The sequence below is a fragment of the Phoenix dactylifera genome, chromosome 4, assembly GCF_009389715.1.
Source record: "Phoenix dactylifera cultivar Barhee BC4 chromosome 4, palm_55x_up_171113_PBpolish2nd_filt_p, whole genome shotgun sequence".
In the NCBI taxonomy this organism is placed as follows: domain Eukaryota; kingdom Viridiplantae; phylum Streptophyta; class Magnoliopsida; order Arecales; family Arecaceae; genus Phoenix; species Phoenix dactylifera.
The window spans coordinates 11,653,830-11,669,974 of record NC_052395.1 but is presented as its reverse complement, the minus strand read 5'-3'; the positions used below and the strand labels follow the sequence as shown (position 1 = coordinate 11,669,974).

Sequence of the window (16,145 nt, the reverse complement as noted above, 5' to 3'; positions counted from 1 at the left end):
ATGCACATAGGCTATGGGTCGTGTTCGATACCATTTAACACCCAAGATCTCATTCAAAATGGCTAGCCGGAAGATATTATTTGGATTCCTTGATCCTATATAATTACCTAAGATCTACCCAGCGAATAACCGATGTGAGACTAAACACACGCCCGCACGGATCCTTACATACTCCTTTCGTTCAAGCTCTAACATCCTCGTCAGGCTAAGGGTTCCAATCCATTCAAATCTATTCACAAACACCACGATCAGCCCGTGGTCAGCTCCAATGGATCCGTGTTGCAGTGTCTTTTAGTTCACATAGGTTATGGGTCGGGTCCGCTCTGATATCATTTGTAACAATCCATGACTTCATCCAAAATGGCTAGCCGGAAGGTATTATTTGAGGTTATTGATCCTGTATAAGTACCCAAGATCTCCTTGGTAAATAATGGATGTGAGACTAAACACATGCTCGCACGGGCCCTCACATACTCCCCTCGTTCAAGTCCTGACGTTCTTATTAAGCTAAGGGTTTAAATCCATTCAAATCTAATCATAAACACCACGATAGGCCTATGATCAACCTTCATGAATACGGTTACAGTGTCTCCTAGTCCACATAGGCTATGGGCCGAATTCGCTCTCATACCATTAAATGTCACGTCCTGGATCCGGACATGATTTTTTGCGCCACAAATTCGACCCATGATACAGCCGTGCTATTGTAGGTTGCTGTCAACAATAACACGAAGCCCGTGATAACAATTTTATCTCATGAAATAAGACAAAATCTGATCAAATTTATTTACTAATCATAAAGAAGAAAGTACAGAGCATCTAAATCAAATACTTAAGTTTGCAATATTACAACCCAAACTTATTAATATAGATACTTTTAAGAATGCCTGTAACTATGCTTCAACTCTATTTTCATTCACTCTTTTCCACTCCTAGCAGCCTTAGTTATCTAAAATAAATTAAAAAAAATAGAAAGAGGATATGAGCTTGCGACTCAGTAAGTAACCATGTACTATCTTATTGGATCAAGCATAATTTTTCTAATGCCAATGCGTCATTTAGAGAATATAACAGTTATAGCAAAATAAAGCATTTCATAGATGATATACTCAAAACAAGTCATAAAGCAATGTATGCTCCAGCTATGCAAGTTCATAAACATGATAATGCAAATCATATAAAAATACTGCCATCTATCTATACTTTATAAATCCTTCTCTCAGACAGATGTGCTGCTATGATCACTATAATCCCGTAATAGAGCCGTTTTCGTAATCGACGAAATACAAACTTTAACCCATTGGCAGAGGGTCGTATTCGTTGGATGCTAGCTCCAGAATGTCGACTGGCCTCTATTTCTAGAAGCGAGTATATCTATCTGAGAGTTCATAAATCATTATTCTTTTTCATAAATCATACCCTTATATATAGGTTGAAAAGTAATAAATGGCATCATTATGCATAAAATTCATGATCATGCCACAGATATCATTTCCATGCAATTTATCATATTTATAATTCATGCCCAATTAAATATTCATGCAGGATGCAATTTGATCAAATTCATGAATCACATACAATCATATGCTTGATCCTACTTTTAAGAAAATACATCATAATAAATATAAATTTCTCGATTTCACACTTACAATTAAACAGTGATTTGAAATCAAGAAGATTTGTGCCAGGATAACTTACTTTGATTCACTTACAAATCTCTAGACCTAGATGACAAATTCACTGTACCTATCATCAGCATAGAGGATAGATTATTTACCACTCATTCATCATTTTTAATTTTTATTTATTTATTTATTGTTATTTTATTCATTTAAATATATTTATTTATTATCTTAATTATCTATTTATTTACTTATATGCTTATTATTATTATTATTATTATTATTATTATTATTATTATTATTATTACTACTATTACTACTGCTATTACTATTTATTATTATTTTTATTATTTTTCTCTTTTTATTATTTTTCTTTTCTTCTTTTTCTTCTCCCCTTCCTTTCCGAAGTTTCCCCTCTTCTTCCTTCTTTTTTTTTTCTCTCCTTCCCTCTTTCTTCTCCCACGAAGGGAGATTGGGCTCGGGAGGACCGGGAAGCGGCCGGCGGCGCCCCCGGCCGCGACTGTGGAGCGCCTGGGGCCGCCCCCGGCATACGGCGCCCCCCTGCGGCCGGCGCCCGCAGCCACACGGCCGCGCCTGCGGTCGGCGCCCACGGTGAGTCCCCCTTCTTCTTCTTCTTCCTCTTCTTCCTCCTCCTATTCTTCCTATTCTTCCTCTTCCTCTCTTCTTCCTCTTCTGCTCCCTCCTTCCAAGAAACATGGTCCTTGGACCCTGTCACCCAAAGGAGAGGAGAGACTCTTGGCCCTGCCGCATGCCTGTTGGTCTGGATGAGGTTTATTCTTCCACTGTTTTTTTTTTACGAGCACCAATATTCTCTGTCCTAATTATTAGACACTTGATTTGAAACCATTTAGTTTCTTTTTCTCGCATCTGTTCATCTCCTCCCTTGACAATGTAACTCATCTCTGCCCCCTCAGTTCTATTGTAAATATGATTAATCTTCAATAAAAACCGGATGGTTCCTTTTGCTTCTCTTTACATCAAAGAAAAAAAAAAAAACATGCTCACCAACAATTTTAAACTTTGCACCTTAATAACTTGAGGCCATACATAACAATCAAATTCTATGATTAAAGGAGATGAGCCTTTTTTTTTTTTTTGTATGTGTGTGTGTTGTGGGGGTGGGGGGATCTTTTTCTTGTGACTCCAACACTGTAATCATAATTTTGTCCCAGGACGGCGTTCTACGGGTAGTACAGGTGCTACGGTCCTGGCTTGGACCTCTCAGGTAGAGTTGGATGGTCTCGGCAGCTTTCAGCGCGTGAAGCTTCTCATTTCATAACCAAGTCTTGGATCAACCGCCGGGATTGGCTCAGGTCTCCTCCGACCCATTTCAGAAAGTTTTCTGCTTTAACCGTGAGAAGTTCAAATGATAGCGGATGGCTACAACAGAAGCTACTCAATACGATCTTGTAGATATTTTAATTCTTCTAAACTTTGATTATTTTATTTGTATAAAGTGGTGATTGTTTGATCAAATGACCGAAAGGAATATATTTGATCGATTTACTTGTGTCATGTCTCCTTTCCCTGCTATGTTAATTTTCTAGTTCCGGACCTCATCTCCAGAATAATTCAGCTGGTGTCTACATGGATGTATATTCTCTACAAGCATGTGGCAGATTTGTGTTGATTGTGTAAGTTGGGCATACATCTAATACATTGGGAATGTTGGGATGGTTGGTTTTAATTGGATAATAAATCTCGACTTTTTTTTTGAGTATGTAAAAAGTCCTACTTGAATTGCCTGACTTTTCAACAATTTTGGAGTTCGGATCCTCTATTTTACGCTTTTTGCACCGTAAAAGGTTCTACTCTTTGATGACTACCATGTTATCCAATCATAGAGATGGATGGCTATCGAACATGTCACGGTGGGTCACATCAGGTTGTATGTTATATATGCCGCATCATCCTTAAATTTAATAGCTTTCCATCACCATGATTAAATGATGTGGTGGCTATGGAGAGATGTACATATTTATGGGGTACAAAACACACATGGATCCTGACTCCAATTTAGGCTGTAAAGAGTCTGCTGCCTATTCAGAATGGATGTTTGACTAGATGCTGGCCTCAAGTTTCCTGAAAGAATCAGCATACATCATGCCTCTCTGGTCTAACCTAACCCTTACAGTCAAAATATTTTTCTTCAGTTGTACAAAAGATTAATAAAACAAAACACGGCGCTCAAGGGTAAAAATGAGCCACGCCAGGTACTAAGCTGCCCATCTTGGTTTTCCATACGACAAGGATACTCAAGTCCGACTTGAGCTAGAGTGGTTCATTTGTTAATGAGTTCAATAATCAAGTGAACTCACTTGAACCTTGTCTTATCACAAAAAAGTAAGAGAAAAACACTCAAGGGCCTATTGTTGAGCTGAATATCTTGGTTCCTTTGCAGCCCTAGTCCAAAGGAAAGGTGGTAGAAAGATGGGCAATATCTGGATTCAATGATACATATTGTGCTCCTTTTGGTGTGATTTATAATTTACCATAGCTCAAAAAAAAAGCCCCTTGGAGAGCCTACTTTTTTTAAGAAAAGACTCGAAAAAGGCTTCTAATAGTCTTGTGTACATGCTCCGGATTAGCAAAAGATTTGGCTTAAAAAAAACAGTGTGACTGAAAGCATCTACGCAAAAGACTAATTGAAAACATCCTGAGAAGTGCGTGAGAATTGGAAGATAGGAAGTTGAGATAAGCAAATAAGAGATGCAAGTCGCAAAAACGAGCAGAAGGTTGAAGGCACTGATCAAACAGCTACATTTTTTGTTGTTTCTTTTTTCCCCCTGTTCTTTCTTAATTGAGAATCTAGGTTTTAATTCTGTTTTTGTAACTTCTTGGTTTTTCTAATTGATTTTCTAACTTTTTACCCCTCTTGAAGAGAGAATGATCTTGCAACTGCGATCATTGCCGAATGGTCCTAAGATGGAAGCTTATGGTTGGTACACAGTCATGCAACTTGCTATCTCTATGTCTAGGTTGAGAGGAGTTTCTCTTACTTCATTGTATACAAGTTGGTTTGGAGGCTGATCAGGTATACCCACCATATGCATATGGCCTCCAACATTTTGGATGTGAATTGCAAAAGAAATCAAAACCATTTTCAGAAAAACAGGAACTAGTCCTGTTCATCGGATTTCTAACGTTCTATTTTAACAATCAAGCATGGTTGGAAGTAAAATTTAGAAGTAGCCAAACATTTTCCTGAACCATTTGTTCCGCTTCCAGGATCTGAGAATAACACCATCATTGAAATTGAGATCAGGATTGAGGTAAATGGGAGCTGACATGAAGTTCAAGGTAATGTCAATATCAAAATGGGATTAGCATCAGGTGGGCAATGAAGTGATTATGAAGGTCAAAATTGCATTGAGAATTGATTGGAAATTGGGTTGAAATCTGGGTTATGATGGAGATCGAGGGTAAAAACAAAGATCATGATGAGGACAAAATTGATATTCACATTAAACTCAATGATTATAGAATTAATTAAACCACTCAGATGCTATTACTGATGCATCCATTGCTTATCAGATATAAGCATCCTTCCTTCTCATAGAAGGCTTTCTCATATCCATATGAATTTTCCAGACTTCACAAAATTGTAATACAGATAAAGAAATCTACTTCGGTGACGCCTCAACTACAATCTCAAATGAACTACAACAATCTGAACTTCTCTTCGAAGCAACTCAAATACTACCTCCAAAAACACATCCGTATTCTCCACTTCCCCTCTCTCCCTCCTTAAAAAAAAATCAGAAACATTCACTATTCCTTTGTCTTAACGATTGTTCCATTTCTGTTGAGTTCTTGGCCTAACATGACTCTCAAACCTATTAGCATATAGTTTTTAGCTCCATGCTTCCTTGGCCTCCTACCACTTTCCTCCTTCATGGTCTCCATCATCACTTGCTTCCAAGCATCAGTATACAACCCAGTGGATTTCCTTACGTAAATTTGGCTCACCTCACCAACAACCTTCTCTCTTAACAAACCGATGGCGCCTCGAGCCCCTTCCACATATATAAGAACCAATCAACCCCATGTCTCACCAACATTCAGATCTACTCATTTTTAATCAAAACTATGGCCTTCTCCTTCTATGTATCCTTTCTCTTGCTGGCGGTGTTTCTTACTTTTGGCTCGCTATCCGCCGAGGCTGCCATAAAGAAGTATCAGTTTGATGTGAGTACCTTCTTGGCCATAGCAGTAAACACCATCAAAACTCAAAAGAAAAGGGAAGTTGCAGCAATAAACTCTCTCAAAATTTCTGCTTCTTCTCTCTGTGCATCAGGTTGGAGTGAAGAATGTGAGCAGACTCTGCCATGCTAAGCCAATAGTTACAGTTAATGGGAGGTTCCCCGGGCCAACTGTCTATGCCCAAGAAGGGGATAGAGTCATCATCAACGTCACAAACCATGCACAATATAACATCTCCATCCACTGGTAGTGTCATTTGGATCGATATTCTAATGCCTTATGCTCTGCTTAAAAGGTTAACTGGGGTTTTTGTCGATGCAGGCATGGATTGAAGCAATTCCGAAATGGATGGGCTGACGGTCCAGCATACATTACTCAATGCCCGATCCAGAGTGGTAGAAGTTACACCTACGATTTCAATGTTACCGGACAGAGAGGAACATTGTGGTGGCATGCTCGTATCTTATGGTTGCGTGCCACTGTCTATGGTGCAATCGTGATCATGCCAAAGGAAGGAGTTCCGTACCCATTCCCACAGCCTCATGCAGAGACGGAACTGGTGTTAGGTGAATGCAGCTAGGAGTTGCAGCATAGCTGGTGAGCTCTTTGTTCTTCTTTACGTAGCGAGCTAATTCTGATACTGGTGTGCAGGAGAATGGTGGCATGCAGATGTTGAAGAGGTTGAGAAGCAAGGCAACATGCTTGGGCTGCCTCCAAACATGTCGGACGCTCACACGATTAATGGAAAACCAGGACCTCTCTTCCCATGCTCAGAGAAACGTAAGATCATACGCTCAATAGCCTTGGTCCCATTGCGCACTAGCTTCATATCTCTGTCTTGTTCAAGCGACAAACTATATAATTATTATATTAATTATAAAATACTCTGGTGAAATGGTAGGATGAAGATTTTATTCAAAACCTAGAAGATCAGAACACATAATAGAATCGTGGTGCAAATTTGACCAGGAGATGCTGATAGCATCTCATTTCTTCTTCCGCTTCTTGTTTCAGATACATTTGCGATGGAAGTTGAATGGGGTAAGACCTACCTCCTTCGAATTGTCAACGCTGCTCTCAATGACGAGCTCTTCTTTGCAATTGCCGGTCACAACATGACGGTGGTCGAGATTGATGCAGTCTATTGCAAACCTTTCACCACCAGCGCCATAGTAATTGCACCTGGTCAGACCACCAATGTTCTTGTTAAGGCTGACAAAACCCCCGGAAGATACTTCATGGCCGCTAGACCCTTCATGGACGCCCCGATTGCCGTAGATAACAGAACTGCAACAGCTATTCTTCAATACAAAGGCGTCCCAACCACTGTGATCCCAATGCTTCCTCGACTGCCCGCGCCGAATGACACCAATTTTGTCAATGATTTCCTTGACAAGCTCAAGAGTCTAAATTCTCCCCAGTTTCCTGCTAAAGTGCCTCTTAACATCGACAGGCATCTCTTCTATACAGCCAGTCTGGGGATCGACCGGTGCCCAACTTGCTTGAATGGAACCCGGCTCACTGCATCCTTGAACAACATCACATTTGTGATGCCCAAAATTGGGCTGCTCCAAGCTCATTACTTCAACATCAAGGGAGTGTTCAGGCCAGACTTCCCCGACAAGCCGGCGGCAGCGTTCAATTATACCGGTGCACCCCTCACGGCGAACCTCGGAACATCGTTGGGCACCAGGCTTAGTAGGATTCCTTACAATTCAACGGTTGAATTGGTGCTGCAGGACACCAACCTCCTCGCAGCCGAGTCTCATCCTTTCCACCTCCATGGTTACAACTTCTTTGTTGTGGGGAGGGGGATCGGAAACTTCGACGCAGAGAAAGATCCGGCGAAGTTTAACTTGGTTGATCCACCGGAAAGGAACACTGTTGGTGTTCCTACAGGAGGCTGGACTGCAATCCGATTTAGAGCTGACAATCCAGGTTAACTTAAAAATTATTTACATGCATCCTTTCATTTCACCATCAGTTCTAGTGATCTCTTAAGCTTGTTTTATGTCCATCAACATGCATGAAATGGACTCATACGTAGCTTCATGTTTCAGGTGTTTGGTTCATGCACTGTCATCTAGAGCTGCATACAACCTGGGGGCTTAAGATGGCATTTGTTGTGGAGAATGGAAATGGACCGGAAGAATCCATCTTACCTCCTCCGAAGGACCTGCCGCCATGCTAGAAAGCTGCAGGATGAAGCGTCTACTTGCAGTCTCGATGTCCTGCGAAAGTTGCAGGAGATTTGTTTATGACGAGTTTTCAAGGATTACTCATCGTCCATTTGTGTAATTTGAGCTTGTCCTGAGGCTCTGTGCAAGAGGCCTTTTTGGGTCAATAAGATGCCCTACCGAAGATAACCAACAAGTTTTACGTATTCTTTTGTTATTGACTGTAAGGCTCCAAGTAATTATTTGCAGGACTACAATAAAAACTGTTATTCATTTGCAATTGGTTGCAGAAGCATGAGGTTGATATGTAAAAGATTGTTATGCACCTGCGGAAGTTGCAATTAGCTGAGAAATTCCATCAATGGTTTTCCTTTAGTTCGTTTATCTGACGTATTGCAATTACTCTAATAGCGTAGGTTTGATAATGTAAATAACTCTGTGCTCTAAAAGATAGCATACAAGAACATCGCTAGGAAAAAAATCTGATGAGGCAGTAAATCATTCATTTTTTATTTGGATTCACTTTATGAAAGGCGAGAACGAAAAATGGAAATTGTTCATTCCCAAAAGTGACATACTTAATTGAAGATCCATATGTGTGGCTAGGACGACATAACTTTTATGCATGCTTATTCCTAGCACCATTTTTTTTATATATTTTAGAGGTTTTTATTGGAAAAAAAGTTGTAGAAGAATTAGCAAATGCTAAGAAGTGCTTATTATCTTGCACTGTAACAATTCAAGACCTCACTCAAAATGGCTAACTGAAAGTTATTATTTGGATTTCTTGATCCTGTATAAGTATCCAAGATCTACCCAGTGAATAACTGATGTGGGACTAAACACACGCCTGTAGCCTTGGCGTCCTTGTTAAGCTAAGGGCTCAAATTTATTCAAATATAATCAAAAGCACCACGATCGGCTCGTAGTCAGCCCCAATAGATCCATGCTGCAGTGTCCCCTAGTCCACATAGGTTATGGACTAGGTCCGCTCTGATACTATTTGATGCAACCCATTACCTCATCCAAAATAATTAGCCGGAAGTTATTATTTGGGTTCTTTGATTCCATATAAGTATCCAATATCTACCCAGCGAATAATCGATGTGGGATTAAACACATGCCGGCATGGATCCTCACAATTACAAGATGGGATTACAAGTAAGGTACTTCCCTGAGTGAACACCCTTGTGGCACGAGCTCCAAAAGGACAGTTGGCTGAGGGGAGTATTAGCACTGCTAATGTTAACCAATGACTTTCATGTATTTTTTAGATCTTGAGTATAAGGCTTCAAGTAATTATTTGTAGGACTGTGATTAACAATTTTCTATCCATATGCAATCGGTGGCAGACTTTTGAAAAATCTGAGAGGGACAATTAGTTGAGAAATTCAATTAATGATTTTTCCTTTTAGTTTGATCATATGGCATTGCACCTATGCTAATTGTGTGCCTCTGATAATGTAAATAACTATTTTGCTCAAAATATAATATAAAGAAAGTATAAAAACAACCGATGGAGGCATTATTTTATTCACTTTTGATTTGTATTCATTTCATGAAAGTCAAGAGATGGATAAATTAATATTCTTCATTCCCCAAGGTGATATAGTTCAAAGATTCAAAGTGTGGCTTGGACAAATTATCTTTTACAGATACTAGTTTAATCTTAGCACGATTGTTTCGTTCAATTTTCTTTTCATGAAATTTTTTCTAGGAGTTTCATTGGAAGAAGATCATAGGAGAGTTAGCAAGTTCTCTCAGCTGCTTATTATCCTTGCATGTTTATGAGATTTTTTCCTCTGTGATTGCCCAAACAAATTTCTTAAATATTTAAATTTACAAGATAACACAAGGCATTTGTCTTTGGAGCAAAAAATATGGAGGACAAAGTATTACGACTTCACAAAAAGCTCGGGCTTGACCTAGTAATGGCTCATTCAAGATCTATTCGTAGCTTGGTACATAAATAATTTGATCTTAAAACTAATAAAGACTTGATCAGTTTGATAACAAGCTCATTCATGATGTACCCTATCAAGTTCTAGCTGGATTAAACTATTCTTGCTTGAGCCTTTTGAGCAGTATGCGCGAAAAAACTAAATATTCTTGATTAGATTGGTACGAGAATAACCACAGATGTGATGATTCTAACAAGATTCGTTGTTTTGGTATCAGATTTCATACTGATGTCATATTAGTATAGTATTGGTGTGGTATGATACAGAAATTTTTTTTTGATACACTAAGCATTGGTATGCTATTTATATTAGGTATCGATATGGTACGGTTTGGCTTAACAAACTTTATGGGCATGGACATCGTTGGCGGCCTCTGGACATTCCACAGTCATCATGTGCATTGCACGTGACCGGCATATTTCTCGGTAGTTGACGCCTGAGAATCTCTCCAAACCAACTAAGTAATGGCGACGAGTGTTTCCGTTGGCCCTACTCTTCCTTCCTAACCCTAACTTCATCCAGTCCCAATTCCCATTGCTGCCGATTTTAGGTAATGTAATTGCGCAATCTTAAGCTATTCCTTTTGCTTCGATCCCAGATTTCGGTGGATTATTGGTAGATTAGAACACCTACATAAGTTCAATTGGTGGAGATGCGCTGGAACCGCCATCGCAAGCTTAGAAGAGAGAATGGATTCTCTAGGGTTCCAGATTTCCGAAGGTAATGGCAGACTTCTTTACGTTTTTCCAAACTCCACTTCTCTCTTCTTCTTCATCTTCGATTTCTTGATATTAGATTGTTCTAGGTTATTCTTTTCTTGGATTTTAGAATTTTTGATTGTTAATGCTGCTTCTTTGTGATTTTAGGGTTTCTTTTCCAAAGAAGTAACCTGGCAGTGAGGTACAAAAGATGGAATTATTGTCGAAATATTGTCCATAAAGAGATTGGAGGAGCATAAGACGAATCTAGATAAATGGTGATCTTTGAGGTGGATGTGTGGTGAAAATCCGATTGAGAGCTCATTGAGATTGTATAGTATGACTGCGAGCAAGAGATGGCCTTGCTGAAAAGTCTAAAACCCTAAGGACTTTACGCACTTTTTCTAGCCTAGTCCATATGATTAATAAAATGATCAAATGGTTCCTAAATAGCAATCAATGAGGAATATTTGAGGTGAGTGGTATTTAGTCTTCTCAAGAATTTATAATTCACTATTGTTCTAAAACTAGAGGCTCTTAATTCTTATTACTCAGACTATATTGGAAGATCTATGCTGAAGGTGTCGCTGAAAGTCTTTTCAACACTAATAAGTTATGATGTGATATATTTAGGAGAGGTCATTATTGTTTAGAATTAGAAAGAGTAAATATCTATTCCTCTTTATATGTAGCATGATATACTTAGTTACGAAAAAGGATTTAGAAGAAGGTAACTATGAGTAGCTACTATGCTGGCTGATCCTTTGGACACTCTCTTAATAACAACATGAGGTGGGATCAGAATAAATGGTAGAATTTTGAGGGGATGGCATATCTCCTTCCTTGATTTGTTGAATAAAAATAAGTCATTTTGTGTTGTATGATATTAAGAAAAAGTTTTCACTCAAAATAGCTATAAAAAAGGCATCAAAGAAAGAAAGCTGCTGTCATTAATATCCTAGGAAGTGCGTGAGAAGAAAAGAAGTCGAAATGAGCAAGTTAAAGATACAAGTTTCAAGAATGAAAAAGTTAGGGCATTGAGAAATCAGCAAAAACTATGGTATGGTTTTGCATTTCTTATTTCAGAGTCTAGTTTCTTCAAGTTTGTTAGCTTGTTGAGGTGTTCAGTTGATGTTCAAAACTTTTGATCTGTTTCTTATTTTTTGTTTTGAAGTGAGCATGGCCTTATAATCATGATAATTTCCAAAGCAATCTTAAAATTGGTAACCTATGAGCTGTATTTGTTAGATACTTGCTAGGTCTTTGTCTAAGTAGGTAGGACAAGATGTCTATTTAACTCCTGGATAGTATTTGGTTTCGACACGAAAGATTCAGTTGTACCCACCATTGAAAAAAAAACTTTTTTTTTTTTGTTTTGGCAAAGGCAGGCAAGTCTTGCATTTCAAGGCATTTTATTACATATAATTATAGTATCTCATAAAATTTACTTGCACATACTCTCCCACTTTTAGGATGTGCCTTCGCATATTAAAAGAATCACAAATCTAGAGGAGTCAGCCTTGTCCATGGTTTAATCATCTCCTACTAACAATCAAGCATGATTGAACTCGAATTGGGAGATGGCTCAACTTGAACCTGACCAATTAGCTCAGGCCTTTGTGCAAGAACAAAATCGAAATTGAAATTGTGATGAGATATCTTTCTCAAAAGAAACTGAGATAACATTTAGGTAAGTTAAGAGGTAAAAAGGATATCTTAGTGGCATTAGCTTGAGGAGGGGCTTGAAGTAATGATCAAAAGTTTCATTTAGAAAACCTAGTTTAAGTAACTTTTAATGTTTTATTTAGAAAAAAAGGTTGGCGTAGATCTTGAATTTATAATTATGGTAGAGACTGAGGTTGAAATCAAGTTCAAGATCATGACCAGTACTCATGCTGAACTAAATAACTAGAGCATTAATTATATCCATTTAGCTACTACTATTGAAGTATCCCTTGCTTGTTAGATATATGAATCCTTTCCTCTCTTAGATGGATTCCTCATATTCCTACAAATATCTGACCTTGAAAAACTATGACATAAATAATCCATTATGGCGACTCATCACCTATTGAAACTCATCTGCTCTTCGAAGTAAGCCAGTGTTGCCTCCAAAAGTGCATCTGTATTCTCCATGACTCACCTCTCTTCCTTTTAAAATGAAAATCGAAACATTTACTGTTCTCTAATCTTAATGATAAAGATCAAGTTCATTTGAGGTTTTGGTCTAACATACTCTCAAGGCTTTAATCTTTTTTCAGAAAAATTTATTTTTAACCTGTATACTTCTCTAGCTTCCTTCCTTTTTCCCCCTTGAAGGTCTCCATCACTATTTGCTTCCAAGTATATATCAGTGGTGCAACCCTGGATATCCTCACCTAAACTAGGTTCACCAACATCCTTCTCCCTTAACAAACTGATGTTACCCCAAACCCTTTACACCCATATAAAAACAAGGTACCCTTCTCTCACCAGCTATCACTTCTATCTTTTTTGACAAAAAGATGGCCTCTTCCTTCTATAGATCAATTCTTCTTCTTGTGGGCTTTCTCGCTTTCATTTCATTTCAAGTTGAATTTTCCATTTGATGTGAGTTTATTTTAAGTTCTAGCAGCAATCACTTTCAACTTATGCATTTTCTTCTTTATTATGAAATCATATTCTCTTTGGGAATCAGATTTTAGTGAGGAATATGAGAAGACTCTGCCAATTGTTACTCTTAATGGGAGGTTCCCTGGGCCAATTGTTTATGCCAGAGAGGGAGATAAGAGTCATCATCAATGTTACAAACTACGCATAATATAACATCTCCATCCACTGGTTAAATCTCTTGGATCAATTGTTTGATGCCTCATTATCAAAATAGCAATTGTTAAAAGGTGATCATGGTGCTAATGTAGACCTGGATTGAAGCAGTTCTGAAATGGATGGGCTGATGGGCTAGTCTACATAACTCACTGCCCAATCCAAGGTGGCAACAGCTACACCTATGGCTTAAAGCTCACAGGCCAGATATGAACATTGTGGTGGCATGCTCATATATTGTGGCTGTGAGCCTTTGTGTATGGTGCACTTGCGAATCATGCCAAAGGACGGAGTTCCTTACCAGTCCCACAACCTCATGGAAAAACTGAGCTTTTCTTAGGTAAGTGCAGACTAATAAACATGGCCTAGTGAAGAACAGAAGACTTCCGTGCTCTTTTACAAATTGAGCTAATTGCAGTTTTGGTTCTTGGCATTGTAGGGGAATTGTGGAATGTGGATGTTAGAGGTTGAGATGCAACATGCTTGGATTGCCACCAAACATGTCTGCTGCCCATACAATTAATGCGAAACCAGGACCTCTCTTTCCATGCTCAGAGAAACGTAAGATTAGATGGCTTAAATTCAACCTTAATGACTTTGCTCATATAATTGGTTATCTAGCTTCATGATTCCCTCTTCTTTTAACACACTTTGTATGGGATGGGTTTCTTCGACAAGTTGTTTCTAGAAAGGTATAAAGAGCTTAAGTAGGAGAAGATCTACCCAAAGCATTCAAGAGAATGTATGTTTGCACCATGAATCAAATTCCATGATGAGAAGTTAACATCTTACTATTCTTCTTTTGTTTTGGATGCATTTGCAATGGAAGTTGAATGGGTAAGACCGTAAGACCTACCTCCTACGAATCAATAATGCTGCCCTTACTGATGAGCTCTTCTTTGCTATTGCTGGTCACAACATTTCACCACCAAGGCGATACTAATTGCCTCTGGTCAAACCACAAATGTTCTTGTTAAGGCTGACAAAACTGCAACAGCTATTTACCGCTATTTACACCTTCAGGTATGCCCCAATTGCTATAGGAGTACTTCATGGATGCTACACCTCCATGGATGCCCCAATTGCTGTAGGAGTACTTCATGGATGCCCCAATTGGCAATTGCTGTAGATAACACAATTGCAACAGTTATTTACAATATGAAGGCATCCTAACTACTGTGGTCCCAATTCTTCCTCAACTACCTGCACCAAATGACACTAAATTTGTTAATGACTTCCCTGACAAGCTCAAGAGCATAAATTCTCTGCAATTTCCTGATAAAGTGCCTTTTGATATTGACAGGCATCTCTTCTATGCAGTCAGTCTAAGGATGGAACCATGACCAGCTTGCTTGAATAGCACATCACTCACTGCATCCTTAAACAACATTAATTTTGTGATGCCTAAAATTGGGCTACTTCAAGCACATTACTTCAACATCAAGGGAGTGTTCAGGCTAGACTTCCCTGACAAGCCCGTGACCACATTCAATTATACCGGTGTACCCCTTACGGCAAACCATGGCACATCCTTGGGTACTTGGCTTAGCAGGATTGCTCGCAATTCAACACTTGAATTGGTGTTTCAAGACACAGACCTCACAGTTGAGTTGCATCCCTTCCACCTCCACGGTTACAATTTCTTTGTTTTAGGGAGGGGGATCGGAAACTTTGACCCAGTGAAAGACCAGCTAAGTTTAACTTGGTTGATGCACCAAAAAGGAACACTGTTGGTGTTCCTACAGGAGGTTGGACAACAATTCTATTCTAGGCTGATAATCCAGGTGAGAAAGATCCGGAGTTATGTGCATACAGAGATAAACAGGCACTTGGATATATGGATGTTTTGCATGATTTTTTTCCTTCTTTGTTAATTCTCATGCTCTCTTAAGCTTAGGTCAGTTCCATCTTAACCTCTTTTCACAATTGACTTGTTTATCATTTCAGGTGTTTGGTTCATGCACTGTCATCTAAAACTCTGCACTACTTGGGGGCTTAAGATGGCTTTCATGATGGCTTTCGTTGTGGAGAATGGAAACGGGCCAGAAAAATCCATCCTACCTCCTCCAAAGGATCTCCCTCCTTGCTAACTGGTAGGAGGATTAGGTCTTTCCTTGCAGTTTTATGTTGTCCTGCAAAAGTTGCAGGAAGGTGTGTGGATTACGAGGTTTCGGTCTACAATCACTTTTTGTCCATTTGGTGTAATATAAGATTGCTCTGATACTCTTTTGTAGAGGCCTTTTGTGTGAATAAGATGGCCTCCGAAGAATCATTGCTTGCTTGTGTTAATGATCATCTTTCATCCGTTGTTTTGTTCTTACCCGTTAGGCGATTCATAGAAATTTTTGAGACGGTTTGGCAAGCTATATGTAAATGTACATGATTATAGATCATGAAAACAAGTTACAAGGTCATGAAAGATATCATGAAATCTAAGAATATACTGATCATGGAAGGCATTATATTGCCTGTTTGTTTTCTGTGACTCAAATTAGGAAAGTACATAAATAAAACAGTATATAATGTCAAATCGTGAAGGTTAACAGTTACACAACCATATATTATTATTATTATTATGAGATACTCTGTCTTTTACTCACCTCAAAGATTAGCCCTAGAAAAATTAGTACGGATCATATATTGAACTAACTTAGAAGT

General features: G+C 38.8%; 2 protein-coding genes and 1 long non-coding RNA gene across 3 annotated transcripts; all 3 read left to right on the top strand.

The window, feature by feature from the left end:
• The first annotated feature begins 2,034 nt into the window (after positions 1-2,034).
• Positions 2,035-3,328, top strand: LOC103722680. Its single transcript, XR_606515.3, has 2 exons — positions 2,035-2,234; positions 2,816-3,328. It is a non-coding gene; the product is annotated as an uncharacterized LOC103722680 (long non-coding RNA).
• Positions 3,329-5,714: 2,386 nt separating this feature from the next.
• Positions 5,715-8,343, top strand: LOC103722692 (laccase-11-like). The gene is made up of 6 exons (XM_039125551.1): positions 5,715-5,831; positions 5,941-6,092; positions 6,168-6,412; positions 6,498-6,626; positions 6,861-7,784; positions 7,907-8,343. Exons 1-6 carry the CDS (start codon positions 5,733-5,735, stop codon positions 8,035-8,037), a joined length of 1,680 nt encoding a protein of 559 aa, XP_038981479.1. The 5' UTR covers positions 5,715-5,732; the 3' UTR covers positions 8,038-8,343.
• A 6,474-nt stretch (positions 8,344-14,817) lies between these two features.
• Positions 14,818-15,901, top strand: LOC103722693 (laccase-11-like). The gene is made up of 2 exons (XM_039125189.1): positions 14,818-15,271; positions 15,435-15,901. Exons 1-2 carry the CDS (start codon positions 14,888-14,890, stop codon positions 15,459-15,461), a joined length of 411 nt encoding a protein of 136 aa, XP_038981117.1. The 5' UTR covers positions 14,818-14,887; the 3' UTR covers positions 15,462-15,901.
• Positions 15,902-16,145: the final 244 nt, after the last annotated feature.